The sequence below is a fragment of the Marmota flaviventris genome, chromosome 3 (genome assembly GCF_047511675.1).
Source record: "Marmota flaviventris isolate mMarFla1 chromosome 3, mMarFla1.hap1, whole genome shotgun sequence".
Classification (NCBI taxonomy): domain Eukaryota; kingdom Metazoa; phylum Chordata; class Mammalia; order Rodentia; family Sciuridae; genus Marmota; species Marmota flaviventris.
In genome coordinates this window covers 83,517,454-83,537,568 of record NC_092500.1, presented here as the reverse complement: position 1 = coordinate 83,537,568, position 20,115 = coordinate 83,517,454, and the positions used below count along the sequence as shown (strand labels likewise).

Below are 20,115 nucleotides of genomic sequence, written 5' to 3'. Positions count from 1 at the left end.
CAACTGGGTGGATGATGATTAAGGAAATCCAAGCAGAGGCTTAAGTAAGTCCTAGGGGGAAATAATGAGCTTAGTTTTACATGTATTCAATTTTATATGCCCATGGGACATTTTAAAGGAGATTTTTCATAGAAAATTGGCATACAAATTTAAATTTTAAGATTTGTGGAATTATAAATTAGTGGGGATTGAACCCCTCCATTTCTGAAGAAATCCAGAATTGTAAATTGGTAGAAGCTAACCTACAGTTGATGTGTCAGTTAGCTTTTGCTTCATGAGAAACCACGTTTATCATTTCTCATGCTTCTGTGGTTTGACAAGAAGGTTCTTCTGGTCTAGGCTGGCTTAGCTGATCTCTAAGCTAGCAGCTCAGAGGCATTACATGGTCTAGAATAATTTGACTTAACACGTCTGGTAACTGAGGCATTGGTCTGGGTTCACCCTATCTTGAATGACTTGTCTCTTCTCCAAATAATCTCTCTTCCTCCAACAGACTAGCCTAGGCTTTTTCACATAGTTCCTCAGAGTTCCCTAGAGCAGCACCAGAGGGCAGCCTCAAGGTGCAAATGCTTAGTTGCTATCTTATTGGCCAAATTAAGTCACATGTCCAGTCCCAGAATCGGGACTAGGGGAGGCCATTTTAATTGCCACAATTGAGGGCATAGGAAAAGAGTCAAGAAGGTCAAGGACAGAACTTTGGAGCTCCAGCATTTTATAGCTCAGGTTGAGAAATAATGGGGGTTATAGAAGTAGACTATCTAAAGCTGGGAATGTAGCTCAGTGGTAGCAGCTCTTACCTGGCATATATAAGGCCCTGGCACCACCAGAAAATAGATAGATAGGTAGATACATACATAGGCAGATAGATAGATAGATAGATAGATAGATAGATAGATAGATAGAAGAGAAGAAGACAATGACAAATATCTAGTTAAAGGATTAAGATATCAAAAGAAAGAGTGGACAGAGAATTGAAAGGAGTTAAGAGTGGGGTCAATAAAGTTCCAGACAGAGATTAAATTAGAAAAGGGATGAAAAATATTAATTAGTAATATATTGTTTAATAGATTGAAGGTCAATGATGATGAATCAAATCTGCTTTGGTGAGTTGATACCTATTAATAGTGGATAATAAAGATAGCTAACACAGGTTTTAGGTTTTTCTTTCAAGACGGAACTTCTAAGTTAGAAGAGTAATTAAAGCTGATTTTTTTCATGTTTTTTTTTTATTGTATCTTATTACCATGTTTTGTTTTTGTTTTTTAAAGATGGCAGCTGAAGGATAGGATCTCTAAATTCAGAGGTACTTTTTCCATATCTCTGATATATGTAGGAAAAATATTCTAGATATTACCAGTTTTACTAAAGTTTAGAAGTATTCTTTGAATAATGTATGTAATTTATGTCTGCTTATTCTTTCTGTCAGTCTTACCACTACTGTTTTAAAACCATAGTGTTAAAGATGATAATTTGTTTTATTTATAGGATCGAAAAATAGAAGATCTCCGACAGTGCCTAAACAGGTATAAGAAAATGCAAGACACAGTGGTACTGGCCCAAGGTAAAAAAGGTAGAGACTTTTCTAAAGACTTCTCTACTTTACTTGATTCCGAGTGGCTATGAACTTATACATTTGGTCCTAATTTCTTTCTTTTCTTTTTTCTTTTTTTTTTTGCTAAAGTAGTATATTTATTTTGTTGAATTTTTAATTGACACATAACAACTGTACATATTTTTTAATTAATTTTTTTATTAGTTGCTCAAATCATTACAAAGATCTCGACATATCATACATTTGATTCAAGTGGGGTGTGAATTCTTTTTTTTTTACGTGTACAGATTGCAGTATCACATTGGTTTTACAACCACGTTTATACATACAGCCATATTAGTGTCTATTGTATTCTGCTACCCTTCCTATTCCCCGCTCCCCTCCCTTCCCCTCCCATCACCTCTCTCTACCCACTCTATGACACTTTTCTCTCTCTCTCTCTTTTTTTCTTCCTCACACCATCTTATATGTAATCTTGCATAACAATGGGGGTTTCCTTCCATCTTATGTGCAATTCCCCTTCTCTCTCCCATTTTCATGCATCTCTCATTCCTATTTAATGGTAATCTTCTTCTCATGCTCTTCCTCCCCGCTCTGTTTTGAGTCTCCCCCCTTATCTCAAAGGAGACATTCAGCACTTGCTCCTTAGGGATTGGCTAGCTTCACTCAGCATAATCTGCTCTAATGCCATCGATTTCCCTGCAAATGCCATGCTTTTGTTATTTTTTTTTAATTTATTAATAGTTTATTTCTTTTTTTATTATTAGTTGTTCAAAACATTACAAAGCTCTTGACATATCATATTTCATACATTTGATTCAAGCAGATTATGAACTCCCATTTTTACCCCGTATATGTATTGCAGATTCACATCGGTTACACATAGAGAGAGAAGATGGGAGGGGAGGAGAGGGGAGGGGAGGGGGGATAGTAGAGGATAGGAAGGGCAGCTTTTGTTATTTTTTAGTGCTGAGTAATATTCCATTGTGTATAAATTACACATTTTTTTTTTTATCCATTCATCTATTGAAGGGCATCTGGGTTGGTTCCACAGTCTAACTATTGTGAATTGTGCTGCTATTAACACTGATGTAGCTGTGTCCCTGTAATATGCTCTTTTAAGGTCTTTTGGGAATAGTCCGAGAAGGAAAATAGCTGGGTCAAATGGTGGTTCCATTCCCAGCTTTCCAAGAAATCTCCATACTGCTTTCCAAATTGGCTGCACCAATTTGCAGTCCCACCAGCAATGTACAAGTGTACCCTTTTCCCCACATCCTCGCCAGCACTTATTATTGCTTGACTTCATAATGGCTGCCATTCTTACTGGAGTGAGATGGTATCTTAGAGTTGTTTTAATTTGCATTTCTCTGATTGCTAGAGATGGTGAGCATTTTTTCGTGTATTTGTTGATTGATTGTATGTCCTCCTCTGAGAAGTGTCTGTTCAGATCCTTGGCCCATTTATTGATTGGGTTATTTGTTTTCTTGTTGTTTAATTTTTTGAGTTCTTTGTATACTCTGGAGATTAGAGCTCTATCTGAAGTGAGAGGGCTAAATATTTGTTCCCAGGATGTAGGCTCCCTATTTACCTCTCTTATTGTTTCTCTTGCTGAGAAAAAACTTTTTAGTTTGAGTATGTCCCATTTGTTGATTCTTGTGCAATAGGTGCCCTATTAAGGAATTTGGAGCCCGACCCCATGAGATGGAGATTAGAGCCAACTTTTTCTTCTATCAGACTCAGAGTTTCTGGTTTGATTCCTAGCTCCTGGATCATTTTGAGTTAACTTTTGTGCATGGCGAGAGAAAGGGATTCAGTTTCATGTTGTTGCATATAGATTTCCAGTTTTCCTAGCACCATTTGTTGAAGATGCTATCCTTTCTCCATTGCATGCCTTTAGCACCTTTGTCTAATATAAGATAGTTGTAATTTTGTGGATTGGACTCTGTGCCCTCAATTCTGTACCATTGGTCAACCCACCTGTTTCGGTACCAGTACCATGCTGTTTTTGTTACTATTGCTCTGTAGTATAGTTTAAAATCTGGTATCGCTATACCGCCAGTTTCACTCTTCCTGCTTAGAATTGCTTTTTCTATTCTAGGTCTTTTATTTTTCCAGATGAATTTCATGGTTGATTTTTCTATTATATATATATTTTTTTTAAGGAGAGAGTGGGAGGGAGGGGGGGGAGGGAGGGAGAGAGAGAGAGAGAGAGAGAGAGAGAGAGAGAGAGAGAATTTTTTTAATATTTATTTTTTAGTTCTCGGCAGACACAACATCTTTTTTGTATGTGGTGCTGAGGATCGAACCCGGGCCGCACACATGCCAGGCGAGCGCGCTACCATTTGAGCCACATCCCCAGCCCAGCTTTTTTATATTTCTGTGAGGAATGCCATTGTGATTTTGAGTGGGATTGCATTAAACCTATAAAGTACTTTTGGTAATATGGCCATTTTAATGATGTTAGTTCTGCCTATCCATGAACAAGGTATATCTTTTCATCTTCTAAGGTCTTCTTCTATTTCTCTCTTTAGTGTATTGTAGTTTTCTTTGTATAGTTCTTTCACCTCTTTTGTTAGGTTAATTCCCAAGTATTTTTTTTTTTTTTTGAGGATACTGTGAATGAGGTGGTTGTTCTCATTTTCATTTCAGAGGATTTGTCACTGATATATAGGAACGCCTTTGATTTTTGCGTGTTGATTTTATATCCTGCCACTTTGCTAAATTCATTTACTAGCTCTAGAAGTTTCTTGGTAGAACCTTTTGGATCATGTCATATGCAAATAGTGCTAATTTAAGTTTTTCTTTTCCTATCTTATGCCTTTAATTTCTTTCGTCTGTCTAATTGCTCTGGCCAGTGTTTCAAGAACTATGTTGAATAGAAGTGGTGAGAGAGGGCATCCCTGTCTTGTTCCAGATTTTAGAGGGAATGCCTTCAATTTTTCTGCGTTTAGAATGTTGCTAGCCTGAGGCTTTTCATAAATAGCTTTTACAATGTTGAGGTGTGTTCCTGTTATCCCTAGTTTTTCTAGTTTTTTAAACATGAAGTGATGCTGTACTTTGTCAAATGCTTTTTCTGCATCTATTGAGATGATCATATGGTTCTTATCTTTAAGTCTGTTGATGTGGTGAATAACGTTTATTGATTTGCATATATTGAACCAACCTTGCATCTCAGGGATGAATCCTACTTGATCATGGTGCACAATCTTTTTGATATGTTTTTGTATCCAATTTGCCAGAATTTTATTGAGGATTTTTGCATCTATGTTCATTAGAGATATTGGTCTGTAGTTTTCTTTCTTTGAAGTGTCTTTGTCTGGTTTAGGAATCAGGGTGATGTTGGCCTCGTAGAGTGAATTTGGAAGTGCTCCTTCTTTTTCAATTTCCTGAAATAGCTTGAAAAGTATTGGTATTAGTTCTTCTTTAAAGGTTTTGTAAAACTCTGCTGTATACTCATCCGGTCCTGGCTTTTCTTGGTTGGTAGTCTTTTGATGGCTTCTTCTATTTCCTCAATTGATATTGGTCTGTTTAAGTTGTGTGTATCCTCCTGACTCAATCTGGGCAGATCATATGACTGAAGAAATTTATCGATGCCTTCACTATCTTCTATTTTATTGGAGCGTAGGGTTTCAAAATAATTTCTAATTATCTTCTCTATTTCTGTAGTGTTTGTTGTGATATTACCTTTTTCATCCCGTATGCTAGTAATATGTGTTCTCTCTCTTCTTCGCTTCGTAAGCATGGCTAAGAGTCTGTCGATCTTATTTATTTTTTCAATGAACCAACTTTTAGTTTTGTCAATTTTTTCATTTGTTTCTTTTGTTTCAATTTCATTAATTTCAGCTCTGATTTTATTTATTTATTGCCTTCTACTACTTATACTGTTGTTTTGCTCTTCTTTTTCTAGGGTTTGAGATGAAGTGTGAGATAATTTATTTGTTGGCTTTTTCTGTTTTTGAGGAATGAACTCCAAGCAATGAATTTTCCTCTTAGAACTGCTTTCATTGTGTCCCATAGATTCCGATATGTTGTGTCTGTGTTTTCATTTATCTCTAAAATTTTTTTAATTTCCTCCTTGATGTCTTCTGTAACCCATTGATCATTCAGTAACATATTGTTCATTCTCCAAGTGATATAGGATTTTCCCTTCCTTCTTTTATCGTTGACTTCCAGTTTCATTCCATTGTGATCAGATAAGATGCATGGTATTATCTCTACTCCTTTATAATTTCTAAGAGTTGCCCTGTGACATAATATATGGTCAGTTTTTGAGAAGGATCCATGTGATGCTGAGAAAAAAGCGTAACCGCTTTGTGTTGGGTGGTATATTCTATATATGTCAATTAAGTCTCAGTTATCAATTATATTATTGAGTTCTATAGTTTATTTATTCAACTTTTGTTTGGAAGATCTGTCCAGTGGTGAGAGAGGTGTATTGAAGTCACCCATAATAATTGTGTTGTGGTCTATTTGACTCTTGAACTTAAGAAGAGTTTGTTTGATGAACATAGATGCACCATTGTTTGGGGCATATATATTAATGATTGTTATGTCTTGTTGGTGTATGGTTCCCTTGAGCAGTATGTAGTGTCCTTCTTTATCCCTTTTGATTAACTTTGACTTAAAGTCTATTTTATTTAATATGAGGAGGGACACTCCTGCTTGCTTCCGAGGTTGTATGATTTTTCCCAAACCTTCACCTTCAGTCTATGTATGTCTTTTCCTATCAAATGAGTCTCCTGTAGGCAGCATATTGTTGGATCATTTTTTTTTTTTTTGATCCAGTCTACCAGCCTGTGTCTCTTGATTGGTGAGTTTAAGCCATTAACATTTAGGGTTACTATTGAGATATGGTTTGTACTTCCAGCCATATTTGTTTATTTTTATTACTTACCATGATTTATTTTTCCTCTTTGATTAGTTTTTCCTTTACCTCCCACTGTTGGTTTTCATTGTTATTTTCCATTTCCTCTTCCTGTAATGTTTTGCCAAGGATTTTTTGTAGCGCTGGTTTTCTAGCTGCAAATTCTTTAACTTTTGTTTATGGTGGAAGGTTTTAATTTCATCTTCAATCCTGAAGCTTAATTTCGCTGGATATACAATTCTTGGTTGGAACCCATTTTCTTTCAGTGTTTGAAATATGTTGTTCCAGGATCTTCTGGCTTTCAGAGTCTGTGTTGAGAGATCAGCTGTTATCCTGATTGGTTTACCCCTAAATGTAATCTGCTTCCTTTCTCTTGTAGCTTTTAAAATTCTCTCCTTATTCTCTATGTTGGGCGTCTTCATTATAATGTGTCTTGGTGTGGATCTCTTGTGATTTTGCACATTCGGCGTCCTGTAGGGTTCTAGGATTTGGCATTCTGTTTCATTTTTCAAGTCTGGGAAGTTTTCTAGTATTATTTCATTGAACAGATTGCTCATTCCTTTGGTTTGGACCTCTATACCTTCCTGTATCCCAATGACTCTTAAGTTTGGTCTCTTTATGTTATCCCATATTTCTTGGATGTTCTGCTCATGGTTTCTTAACAGTCTCTTTGAGCTGTCTATCTTCTTTTCAAGTTGAAATACTTTGTCTTCTTTGTCTGATGTTCTATCTTTTAAGTGTTCTACTCTGCTGGTAATACTCTCATTTGAGTTTTTAATTTGGTTTACTGTTTCCTTCAATTCCAGCATTTCTGTTTGTTTTTTTTAATATCCTCTATCTCCCTGTAAAGTTGATCTTTTGCTTCTTGGATTTGTTTATGTAATTCCTTGTCGAAGTCATCTTTCATTGTCTGAATTTGCTGTCTAATGTCTTCCTTGAAACTCCAGATCATCTGAAGCATGTATATCCTGAACTCTTTATCTGACATTCCATCTGCTGCCGATATTACCTCTTCTAATGTTGAATTGACCTGCATTGTTTGTGGTCCTTTCTTTCCTTGTCTTTTCATACTGCTCACGTTTCTTTCCACCTTTGTGAAACTGTTGTGTTATTGATTTTCCCCCTATATATTTATATTGCTCTTTTTTAGTTCCATAGTCCCTCTTTTGTGGAGAAAGAAATGTTAACAGTTCCCAATATCAATAGTACATCATCTAAGCACAAGTTTTCATTATTAATACAATTATAGCTAGGTCTATGTCTACCGATGTTAGCTTCAATTATCATTTAAAAATATAGTCCTTAGTTTCATAAAAAGCCTACCATTTCTGGTAGCATGAAGAAAACTGAATTTCAGGTGTAGGATGCTATGTTTAGGGGGAAAAGAGTGAGGGTATGGGGTTGATCTAACCGAGCAACTTTGGAGAGCTCTAACCAATAGATGGGTAATTAATGGAAGAATGTATAGATTCAAACTCCTATCTGTATTTATGAGATTACCCTACTCATAGATAGTAAAATTTAGGGGGTTGAAAGTGGGATAGAGGGAGTAAGAAGGAAAGAAGAAGAAAAAATAACAAGGAAAAAAAAGAGAAAAAAGAGGGAGGGAAAAAGAAAGTAAGTGAGGAAAGAAAAGAAAAAAAGTCTCTCCGAACCCAATTTTATTTTATTTTATTTTTTTCCCCTTCCAGTAGGTGGCTTTGTCTAATCCTAGCTTGAGTCCCTGTGTTCGGGGTGGTGGATGTAGCTAGTGTGAGAGGACTTGAGCTTCCACATGTAGCCTGTCTAATTTTAGTCTCTGAGATGGAAACCAGGTGCCTGATCCGTCCCAGAACGCACTGGTAGCCACGCCCACCGGGTGATGGGTTTAAAGGGTTGGTGGGATTTTCCAAGATGGGTTCCATCTGTTTTTCTCCTAACGTGTTTGATGAGGTGGGGGATGTTGGGGAGACCTTATGTTTGTCCAGAGCTCGGTCTGGTGACCCGCAAGCCAAGTTTCTGCGTTCTGTGCCTCCTTTGGTCTGACCCCAGCGCCCCATGACAGCCCCTTCTCCAGGTCTGCAGGGCGGGTGGCTGGGCCGATGGCTGGCTGGGCCCCCTCCTGCCTCCAGCTAGGCTCTGGATGTCTGCTTACCGTGTGGGCGGAGCCAATGGCTGGCTGAGCCCCCGGCTAGCCTCTGGTCTTCTGCCTACCAGGCGGGCAGGCAGAGCAGATGTCCGACTATGCCCCTTCCCACCTTCGGCTGGGCTGGGCTCTGGACGTCTGCTTACTGCATGGTTGGAGCAGATGTCCAACTGTGCCCCCTCTAATTTCTTGCATTATTCTAAATTCAGTGGCTCGTTTATTTATTGAATAATATTATCAGGCAGTTGATTTCTACCAGAAAGTATCCAGGCTAATGAGTATAAGAATAGTGGATTAGTTGGCCAGGAAGAACATCTATAAGAAGTTGATTAGATAGCATTCTAGAAAGGGAGAATAGCAACATGTGCAAAGGGCCTACATCCTGGTATATTTAAGAGTAAAAGGAAACCAATGTGACCAGAAGGTAGTGAGCAGTGGGGAGAGAGATATGATGAGATGAGCAGCAGCTCAATAATGGGGATGAAGGGTTCAGCTCTTGTTCAAGTGTGGAGAGATCCACTGCAGGATTTTTAATAGTCTTCAGCATGGTCGTATAACAACTGGACCAGGTGGAGAACGATATTGGGAGCAGGGGAAAGCAATTAAGACTCTTGCAGTATTCCAAATGAAAAGATCTAGTGGGACCGGGTCTGATTGAAAATGTGGTATGGTGTTGAAATCAACACAGTGGTGGGATAAATTAGATGAGAGTAAAGAGGAAAACAATTAAGAAAGATAGATGATTTTGACTATAGCAGTTGTGCAAGTGATGGTACCATTTACCAAGATGGGGAAGCCTTGAGAAAGAACATTGTGGTGATTAAGGGAGATGAGTTCAGCTCTGAACATGTGTGTTCAAAGAATCTATAAGACATCTAAGTAAAATTAGTTCTATTTATTACTGCTTTATCTGCATGTGGGACAATTAGCTATCTTCGAATGTGGAGAAAATTTGAGGGTCATTCAAAGCAAAAATATGAGGAACTTTAAAAGTGCTCTTGTTTTGTTTGTTAGTAAGTCATGCGTAATTATTTGCTCTGAAAGTAAGCACTGGAACTGAACATGTCTTTTGAAAAATACTCATGAAACACTCGGACTTTGAAATTTTAGTTTTGATAAATTCATGAAGAAAAAAATAAATGCTTTGGACCAGGATATTTTGGAGGGAAAAAAGAACCTTTTTCTTTTCATACTAACATATGAAGATTTTATAAACATCTAAATAAGCAAATCACCCTCTAATTATCCATGTAGTCTATGACAGTTCTCATCACCCAGCATTTTTCTGTGCCTTCAAGTATCTCTTTTAAGGATTGTTGCAAATTTGTAAGTGATTAATTTTTACACCTACATAACATTTAAAATATTATGGATTTTATGGAATTTCAACCCAGCAATTCTTATGTTTGAAACCCAAGAAAGATATGGAATGAGATTTGTCATGTACAAATACAGCATAATGAATCCCACTACTATGTATAATTATAACGCACCAATAAAAAGGAAGAGTATTAATTCCCATAAATAGTCTGTATGCCAAAGTATTTAGAAAATAGAGAAAAGGGGGAAAATACACTAAACATTTGTACCAGCATGATCACTATTGATATTTTCACATATTTCTTTCTAGTACTTTTTTCTTATGCACATAAACATGTAGATTAGAAAGGTAGTTTTGGAATTGGGGATTTAGCTCAGTGACAGTATTTTCCTAAACTTGCACAAGGCCCTGGGTTCAATTCTTAGCAACAGAAAAAAACATAATAAGCTAGTGTTATGTTTGTAGGTTTTTGTGATGCTGGCATTCAAACTCCTTACATATGCTAGTGTTCTACCTCTAAGCTACATCCCCTGCCCCAAAGGTAGTTTTAAGCTTTAAGTTTTAAGTAGTTTTAATTTTTAACCCCAAAGGTAGTTTTAACAGTGCATAGGTTTTCATAAAACATTACAGAGAATGCCCTGTTCCAGTAAAGAGTTACATAAACAGGGATGTCTCACTAGCATTTGTATTTATTTATTTAATCTTGACACAACTCTTTAATAACACTTAAGTTCTGGTAAAATTAGAATAAAATTCTAGTAATATTTCAATTTAAGAAGTTATGGTCTGATTAAGATCTTCAAGCAAGTATATGATTTAGCATTTAGTGTCATTTAGAGACATTAGTTCTACTTTTTAAAAAAATGACTATCTGGCTCCATGTTGTTCATCAATTAATCCTTTTTATTTCTATAACTATGAAGAAATAAAGTCACTGCTTTGCTGAATATGTGGTTGCTTTTCTCTGCTAGGCTGTTCTTTCTTCTTTGAAATGGTATAAAAAGATATTTTTGAAGATTAAATTTCATTTTTTTTCTATTTCTATTTTCCTCTCTGTGTATTTTCCAGAGTAGCGATGAAAAATGAGTCATTTTAATAGGGGCTATGTTCCTATTCAAAATTAGTTTGTTGTGTCAGCTTGGTTTTTCTAAACTAAAAATGTGTAACCAGCCCCCCCCCCCCCCCCCCATTTTCCATGTTTGTTGGAATAACTTAACTTTTTGTTTTATTGCAGTCTTGTGAGTTAATAACCCTAACAAATATGATTTTTTTCCTCTACTAATAACACCCCTGGGTACTCACTGGCCTTAGGTGCTCACAGTTTAAGATGCTGTTTCTACATGTAGCTCTTTTTCCAGTGATGCCAGGAACAATTGACTCTTGGATTTTTGAGAATCAGAAAAATTTTTTATATTTTGGAATGTGGGTGGAGCTCAGTAATAAGGTACATATTTATTATGCATGAGGCCCTGAGTTCAATCCCTAGCACCCCCACCCCCTCAAGAGAAAAAAAAGAAAAAAATTCTGGTCACTCTAATTCCTCTAAAAGTGAAATAAGTGAAGAGCTGCTATTATCTTCTTCTTACTTTTGTCTTTTTCTAGGCAAAGATGGTGAATATGAAGATCTGCTCAATTCCAGTTCCATCTCTACTTTGTTGGATGCACAGGGCTTTAGTGACATAGAGAAAAGTCCATCATCTTCCCCAGTAATGGGATCTCCCAGTCATGACCCATTCAACACAAGTATTCTAGAAGAGGTATTTACAGAATGTCAATATTTTCTTCATGTTGAAGAGACTTTGTCATTAAAACACTGTTGATAACATGAAAGCATGGATTCTCTTCTCAGTTGAATTACTAAATTGGTTCTAGCAATTTTTTGTGTCCTACAGGTCTTTCTCTTCTCCCAGTCTGCCCGTTCTTCTTTCCTTTCTTTAAAAAAATGCTGTGAGCATTGTCAAAATTGCTTATAAAATTCAGGAAAAACAAATCGTTCATAGTGCCATGCACCCATGGTTCCAGGTACTTGAAATGATGAGGCAAGAGAGGATCACTGGAGCCCAGGGGTTTGAGGCCCGTCTAAGCAATATAGCCTGTCTCAAAAAATTTTTTTCTTGAAAACCCCCCTGGAGGAGGTAGATATCATTTTACATATGAGATTAGAATCTATTTATTAAAGAATACATAGGAAATTAATAAAGGGGGGATAAAGTGAGATATAAATAGGTTTATTTTAATCATTTTTTTAAGTTGTAGATGGACACAATACCTTTATTTTACTTATTATTATTATTATTTTTTTTATGTGGTGTTGAGGATCGAACTCGGGGCCTCACACATGCCAGGCAAGCGCTCACCACTCAGCCCCAGCCCCAGCCCACTATTTTAGTCATTTCTGATGATGACTTTGAAAGATGATCGAATAAAAGTTCCCTCAGGCTTGTTGAGACTTGGAAAAAGCCACTGTAGGGAATAAACCATCTTAAATTCATCTACATTACATCAGACTCGAATGTCCATCAGTTTGTTATCTGTTGTACACCAGTTCAAAACTTTGCAGCTTGAATGACAGTACCTACCTTGCTGATCAATGTGCAAGTTGGGGAGGGCTCAGCAAGCATGTCTCATCTCTCCTCCACTTGGCATCAGCTGAAGTGGCACAAAAGCCATGGGGCTTGAGTTCTCTGAGTGCTACTTACTCATGTGTCCTTTGGTGGAGGCTTTCTATTGGCTGAGACCTCAGCTGAGGCCCTATCTTCCCTCTAAGGCCTATTGCATGTGACTGCTTGGCTTCCTTGGCTTCCACAGTGTGGTGGCTGTGTCCTAAGGGTGAGAATCCCAAGAGGACCAGGCAAATTTGCATCCCCTTTTATGACATCTCACAAATCACATAGTCTCTCTTCTATGTGACTGAGAATCAAAGAGAGGGAACTTAGATGTTGTCTCTTGATGGACAAATCACAGTACCACATTGTCAGAATACATGAGGTGGGATATGTTGATACAAACATATTTGGGATATATAGTCTATCATTTTACTCTCTGGCCATAATTTATGTCCCTGTCCCATGCATAGAGTCAGTCTTTCTCCAAAGACATCTAGGAGCTGGTCATCCAGATCAGATCAAGATATAAGTGAAACTCCTCAGGTACAGTTTTGGTCACAGCTTCTTGACAATCATTTAAAGTAGCTGGGAACTTAAAGAACAAGTTACCTCCCCTCTGCACCCCCACTCTACACACAACATACAGTGGTGGGGTAGATGTGCTGCAACCTGCTATAGGCACTCCCATTTTAAGGAGAGGAAATTGGCTGAGCTCAGTGGCATATGCCTGCAATATCAGCTACTCAGTAGGCTAAGGCAGGAGGATCTCACATTCAAGGCCAGCCTGGGCAACTTAGCAAGATTCTGTCTCAAAAATAAAAAGTATTAGGAATGTTTCTTAGTAATAAAATGCCCCAGGGTTCAATTCCCTAGGATGGATGGATGAATAGATAGATAGATAGATAGATAGATAGATAGATAGATAGATAGATAAAATTAAAGGCACACAGTGGCCATAGTCTGCGGCAATTTCAAAATCTATCTAGGCAAGTGTTACCAGTTCCTATATGAGGGCCCAGTCTTCTATCCAAGTCTTCTTTCCTTTTCCAAGTATTTGCAGATAAGTATTTACAGGCAGTTTTGTGACTGTAAAAATGCCATAGAGGTCCCAAGCCACCCTTTCATTTTCTACCTGCTCTCTCCTTTTGAGTCTGACTTGGTGTCCTACTTGGTTTTTTTTGTTTTTTAATTTTTTTATATGTTCTTTTTAGGTATACATGACAGTAGAGTGTATTTTGACATACATACAAAGGAGTATAACTTATCCTAATTAGGATCCCATTCTTGTGGTTGTACATTATATGGAGTTTCAGTGGTTGTGTATTCATATGTGAACATAGGAAAGTTATGTCTGATTCATTCTACTATCTTTTCTATTCCCACCTCCCCCACTTCCCTTCATTCTCTTTTGTCTAATCAAATGAACTTCTATTCTTCCTCCCCCATTACCCTTATTGTTTGTTAGCATCCACATATTAGATAGAACATGTGGCCATTGGTTTATTTCACTTAGCATGATAGTCTCCAGATCCATCTATTTATGGGCATATGTCATAATTTCATTTTTTGTGACTGAGTAATATTCCATTTTGTGTGTGTGTGTGTATCACATTTTTTTTACCCATTCATCTGTTGAATGGCACCTAGGTTAGTTCCATAGCTTAGCTATTGTGAATTTAGCTACTATAACATTGATGTGGCTGTGTCACTGTAGTATGCTAATTTTAAGTCCTTTGGGTATATACCAAGGAGTGGGATAACTGGGTCAAATGATGGAATGTCCATACTGCTTTCCAGAGTGGTTGCACCAATTTGTTGTCCCACCAGCAATGAGTAAATCTTTTTTCCCCACATCCTTGCCAACATTTAATGTTAGTTGTATTCTTGATAATTGCTATTCTGACTGGAGTAAGATGGAATCTCAGTGTAGTTTTAATTCACTTTTCTCTAATTGCTAGAGATGTTGAACATCGGTATACTACTTAAACCCTTGGAATTGTCCACGTCTTAATAAGAAGCTTTTCTCTTAGTTTCCCTCTAAGGTTGCTGGGGGACAGCCCCTGATTTTCAGTCTTTGGACTTTATAAAAGGTTCAGTGAGACATTCAGTCTTCCTGTGATGTCAACAAAGGGCTTTACTGCCATGTTCCTGGATTCATCTTGAGACCAGGTTTTTTTTGACAGTACTTGTGCTTGTTTTTACCATGAAACCATGTCTTAATTTTAGTATATAAAATTTAAGACTAGGAATGGGAAAAAGTTTTAACTAAACAGTCTCAACTCCTTTTTATTTATCAGTTCCTTCTTTGGTCATTTCTCCTTTCACATTTTTCTATAGTTAGAAAAAACACATGGGTAACTTTACTTTTTTATATCTGTTCTTGATAATTACATAATGAGAAAGTGAAATTTGAATTGAATGAAAATGAATTCAAGGAGAAAACAACTAAATTTCCTTCTTAAATGTCATCGATCAGGAATTAGTTAAGAAATAAACTAGTTTAGAAGCGAAGTCCTCTCCTTATTAACTATATATTCATACTGAAGGGAAAATGACATTTGATGATGAGTGTGCTTCATTTATAGAGAGGGGACACGTACCACACACCCAAATGATCTCCCATCTTTAAACAAGAGTCTTTGCTACATGAATGCCAGTTTAATGATAGGTTTTTAGTTTGGAGCAAAAATAATTGGATGAGAATTGAGGAGTTCAGCCACATTACTTAAAAGCCAGAAGGGAGATTTGAGGCTGGAACTAAAGCCTTAAAGTCTCAAAATCAAGAAAGCGAGTCAGATTGTTAGTATCATTGTTTTTTCCCCATGATTAGGAATCCAAGGAGACATATGAACTTCAGGAAACAGGAACAATGACTAAATAAAATAAATTGTCCAGGATTAATTATAAGACTCAATTTGAAAAACTGATAGTGAAATAATATCCTATTTTATAATATGACTTTGTTTTATAACCTTTGATATACACTCACACACATAAATATTCTTTTTTTTTTCCAGTGGGAGAATTGAACCCAAGGCTAGGCAAGTGCTCTCTCACCCCTTTTATAACCTTAAATAGTGTCAAAGGATGAGACCGCTACTCAACAACAGAAATAAAAATCACAAAGCTGAATTCATTGCTTGCTTAACCAAATGAGCTTTATGAGCTGATCCTGTATAGGGTCTTTAGATGCTTGCTGGCTCCCTTTCGGAATTGAGGAGCTGTCACTAACTGCTTAACTTGCAGGAGTTCATTGGGATACATTTTGATCATTTTCTTACTGGAATATTTCACAAAGTGTTTGATTTATTAGCTCTGATGTGACCTACAATCTAACTGAAACCCTGAATAAAATTCTTTTAAAATTCTTTTACACACTCCAGTTTTAGGATATATGAAGCATTCGAGAAAATGTGTTATACATTTTACTTGTTGCTGTAAATATTGTTATTAAGCAAAATCTTTTTTAGTGATAGCCACAAAGTACATTTTAATTGGTTTTAATTACATTTTTTATTAATTCTGTGAATTGAAATTAGTCAACTAGTTCACACATGGAATAATGATTAATTTGACCAATGTACCATATTAGATTAATGGCAGAAATTAAAATGAAAGTTGTGCTTTGTCTACAATAAGTACTTTTCTCCAACTCTCATGTGAAGTCATTGGAACCCTGAGGAGGGTGGGCACTGTCATCCTCATTATACAGAGGAGGAGATTGATGCAGTTAAAATCACATATGCAAGTATGTCAGAGCCAAGGATTTAGCCAGGGCTCGAAGCCATTAATATTTGCTGTAAACTTGCTTAATGGTACTTGATATGTCTTACTCACAGTATTCAATGTCTTACTCAGAACCAAGTTTAAAAATTACCTCTCTCCAGGATATTTTCTTTGATTAATGCTTCTTTTATATAGATGCTTGTTTCCTGAAATAATTTTATAAATATTAGAATAGAGTTCTAAACAGAGATATATGAGGTATAAGATTTTGTCACTATACCTTTTATTCATCTTATTTATGTTTTGTTTCTCTCTGGCTTAAGTCTTTGCTTGTTTGTTTGTTTGATTGATTGATTGATTTTTTTTTTTTTTTTGGTGTATTTTTGTAATTACAGTTCCACACCAGCATCTTGCAAGTTTCAGTCCCTTCATTATCGGCAGCAACTATAGGAGTGGAAACTCCTGAAAAAACCAAGTTGCCTCTTAAACCAGAGACTTCATTTGAAGAGAAGTATGTCATTTGTAGCCTACCATTGCAATATAAGTGTTCGCAAAAGTAGATCCAAAAAAAAAAAGGCTTCACATGTATTTACAAACATAGTTTTTACTCATAAAACAGGAAACAGGAAGAGATGTGCCAGGAACCCATAATCAGTTGTGTATTATTGAAGTAAAAGGCATAAAGCAGGAAGTAATAGGACCTGAGACTGAAGATGTGAGATGGTCAGGTTAGAGAGGGGTTTTAAGGAACTTGGATTTTACTTCCTAAAGATCATGGGTCACCAACAATGTGTTATAAGCAGGGTAATAATAGTGATGTGCCACAAGGCTGTTTAGAAGATGCCTATGAAGGAAACAGAAGAGGGAATCTATCTCTATAGGCCAATAGAATTTTTACTGGCATACTTCTAACTGCCTAATCGTACATTTAGGCCAACTAAAATAAAGCAGAATATTAAAAAATAGAAATATCTTCTTTTACTATTCTTTCATTCTTGACAGTTCTGTTCACATAGAATATATAGGCAGTACTAACCTATATTGGTTCAACTCAGTGATTTCTCAGCTTCTCCAATGTTGCTGGTTTTCACTTTCAATACGGCATTCAGTAAATTATACAAATTATTCAACACTTCCTTGTAAAATAGGATTTGTGTTAGATGATTTTGCCCATCTGTAGGCTAGTATAAATGTCCTAAGTTTAAGGTAGGTAGGCTAAGCTGCATTGTTGGGTAGGAGTGTTCAACACTGATGAAAAATCAGCATGATTTTTCCACTTATTATGGGTTTTTCAGGACTTAACACCATTGTAAGTCAGGGATCATTGGTAAGATTTTTGTTTATTCATGACATTAATAAATACCTTTTTTTTTCATTTTAGTGAAGGAAAAGCAATCCTTGGTGCTGCTATTGAAACCCAGTTGTGTGATGGTCTTTTGTAAGTTACATATTATTGAATGTCAAAAGTGTGATTGAGTCTTGAGAAAGAAAAGGGTCTCTTACACTAACAATAATCAATATTAACAGTTAGTGTATAGTGGCAATGTATGTGTCTGTTAAACTAATGAATAAATTAATGCAGCTGTAATGACTGGGTGGGAGTGCAGGGTTGTAAGTTTATAAAGAGACACTCTTTTACCATCAGCTTGTGTCCTGTTTTTGCAGATCTTTATCCTTTATTAGTATTTATTTGAACTTCAGTGCTTTTAATTCTTTTTTGTACTGACTTATACTTTTGATTCCAGCAGCAAAACATCCCACAGAGTGTTGTGATGACTGGAAAAGTTGAAATAGTTTAGGTTGTTGTTGTTTTCTGGGTTTTGTTTCATTTGTAAATTTTTTTGTATTTTCACTTATAAGACCTAATATGAATATTTATCCAAGTTGCAGTCTGTATTAAATTAGGAAATCCTTTTTATAGAGCAGTACTCAAAGATGAGATCATTTCTGTTTTGCCATTATCTTTTACTTTAGTTGGTAGTCAACACTTCTGGCAATTTACATACACATAAATACAGAAGAAATGCTTTTAAAAGTTTGCATATTTATAATTTTTAGAACAAATGCATTCCTTTTTTTTTTTCCTTCTCTCTGTCTCTCCCTTTCTCTCTTCTTTTCTCTTTTTGGTGATACTGGGGCTCAAATCTAAAGCTTCATGCATGCTAAGCAAGAACTCTACCATTAAGCTACATCCTCAGCCCCTTTTTTTCTTTGTAAACTGGTCATATATTCCTACTTTTAGTTTGTGAGAAAGTCCATTTCCATATCTGTTTACTGAATGCTAATAATGTGAAAGAGAAAATCTCTTGAGTATTTATAGTATCATTTTGCCTTCCCTACGATAGCTAATGAATTATTATGGTCAGCAATAGGGATTCTTTCATTTTGCTTGGGTCAAACTATAAGACAAATTGCTTTGCCAGGCTCAAAAAAAAAAAAAAAATTCCTTTGTGAATTGGAAAATAAAATTGTCATTCTTGATTTTATTAAAAGAATTAGATATAAGTAGTATATGGGTATTTAAATTTCCTGATAAAAATGTATACATGCAAAGGATGCACCATTAGTCCATGGAAAACACTGGCTTGTTTTAAAATGTTGACATTGTAAGGATAGTCCTAAGTGCTTTTCCAGCTATTCTAATATGTAAGAGACATTTAGAGCTATTGGCAGGATAATTAACCACCCTTGCTTTTAAAAGAACTAAATGTTATAATTTAGTTAAGTATGTAAGTGACTGATTCCAGATTTTCTTTTATTTTCAAGATTCAACCCACACACACACAATTTTCGTTTCTTTCTAAGATGATCTACTTAGAAACAGGAATCAGAGTCACATATTATTAATACTAATAATTATTATTATTATTATTATTATTATTATTTTTTTTAGAACTTCAAGTCTGCAAAAATCCAGCAGCCTAGGCAGTCTGAAGAAGGAGACAAAAAATGGGGTAGGTTTTGTGTTTTCTTCCTGTTACCCCTAGAAGAATATATTTAGGGATCTTCATTTTTTTTCATTTTGCAAATAAAACTTATAAGAAGACTTGTAGTTTCTTTAATGGATAATTATTAGCAACCATGGCATAATTAACAATAAATATTAATTATGAATATAAGAATTCAAAGTAGTTAATAAAACCAAGAATGGAGATTATAATAGAACATTTTAGGAAATAAATGAAACTAAGATTTTGTAGCTTAGAGGTGATGTAAACTTCCGATTATGGAACAGTATGTGACAAATTCTGAATATATGAAGGATTCCTGTAACAACCTTAAATGTTGTCGTTGTTTTGAACAGAAAAAGGAGTCTATTCAGAAGCCTTCAGAGGTAATTTTATATCCATATTAAAATGTTTTCAACTTCTATTACATGTAAATTGCTTAAATGTCTCCAGGAGACCAAAATTCTCAGAGCCACCAAAACATCATGCTAGATGGAAGACACAAAAGGCCATCTTCTATGATTTCTTCTCTATGCAATATCCAGAATAGATAAGTCCATAAAAACTGGTTATAGATTTGTATAGTGGTGAAAGGAGTAAAAAATGGGGGGAAACTGCATAATGGTGAGGGGTTTTGCTTCAGAATGATGGAACTGTTTTGGGACTAATTAGAGGTGGTGATTACACAACATTGTAGATGTACTAAATGCCACTGAATTATTCATTTTAAAATAGTTAATTTTATGTTATCTGAATATCACCTAACAGTTATTAAGCAAAATCAAAATTAAAAATTCACAGTCATATTACTTGATGTTCTTAATGACCACAAATGGGTTTCCTTAGGCCTTATTAAAAGCCCTTCTTGATAGGGCATGGTGGCACACACCTATAATCCCATTGACTAAGGAGGCTGAGGCAGGAGGATCACAAGTTCAACTTCAGCCTGGGTAACCTAATGAGACCTTATCAC

At 35.9% G+C, this 20,115-nt stretch overlaps 1 protein-coding gene across 13 annotated transcripts in view; it reads left to right on the top strand.

The window, feature by feature from the left end:
* Positions 1–20,115, top strand: part of LOC114091684 (liprin-beta-1) — a 222,584-nt gene that overhangs the window by 183,384 nt on the left and 19,085 nt on the right. For 10 of the 13 annotated variants that reach the window (XM_071610029.1, XM_071610028.1, XM_071610035.1 and 7 more), the window contains 6 exons: positions 1,486–1,570; positions 11,465–11,619; positions 16,590–16,705; positions 17,576–17,632; positions 19,088–19,148; positions 19,499–19,528. In XM_071610029.1, the coding sequence (XP_071466130.1) occupies positions 1,486–1,570; positions 11,465–11,619; positions 16,590–16,705; positions 17,576–17,632; positions 19,088–19,148; positions 19,499–19,528 (504 nt within the window). The remainder of the gene's footprint in view (positions 1–1,485; positions 1,571–11,464; positions 11,620–16,589; positions 16,706–17,575; positions 17,633–19,087; positions 19,149–19,498; positions 19,529–20,115) is intronic. The other 3 variants (XM_071610036.1, XM_071610033.1, XM_071610030.1) reach the window with 1 other exon arrangement.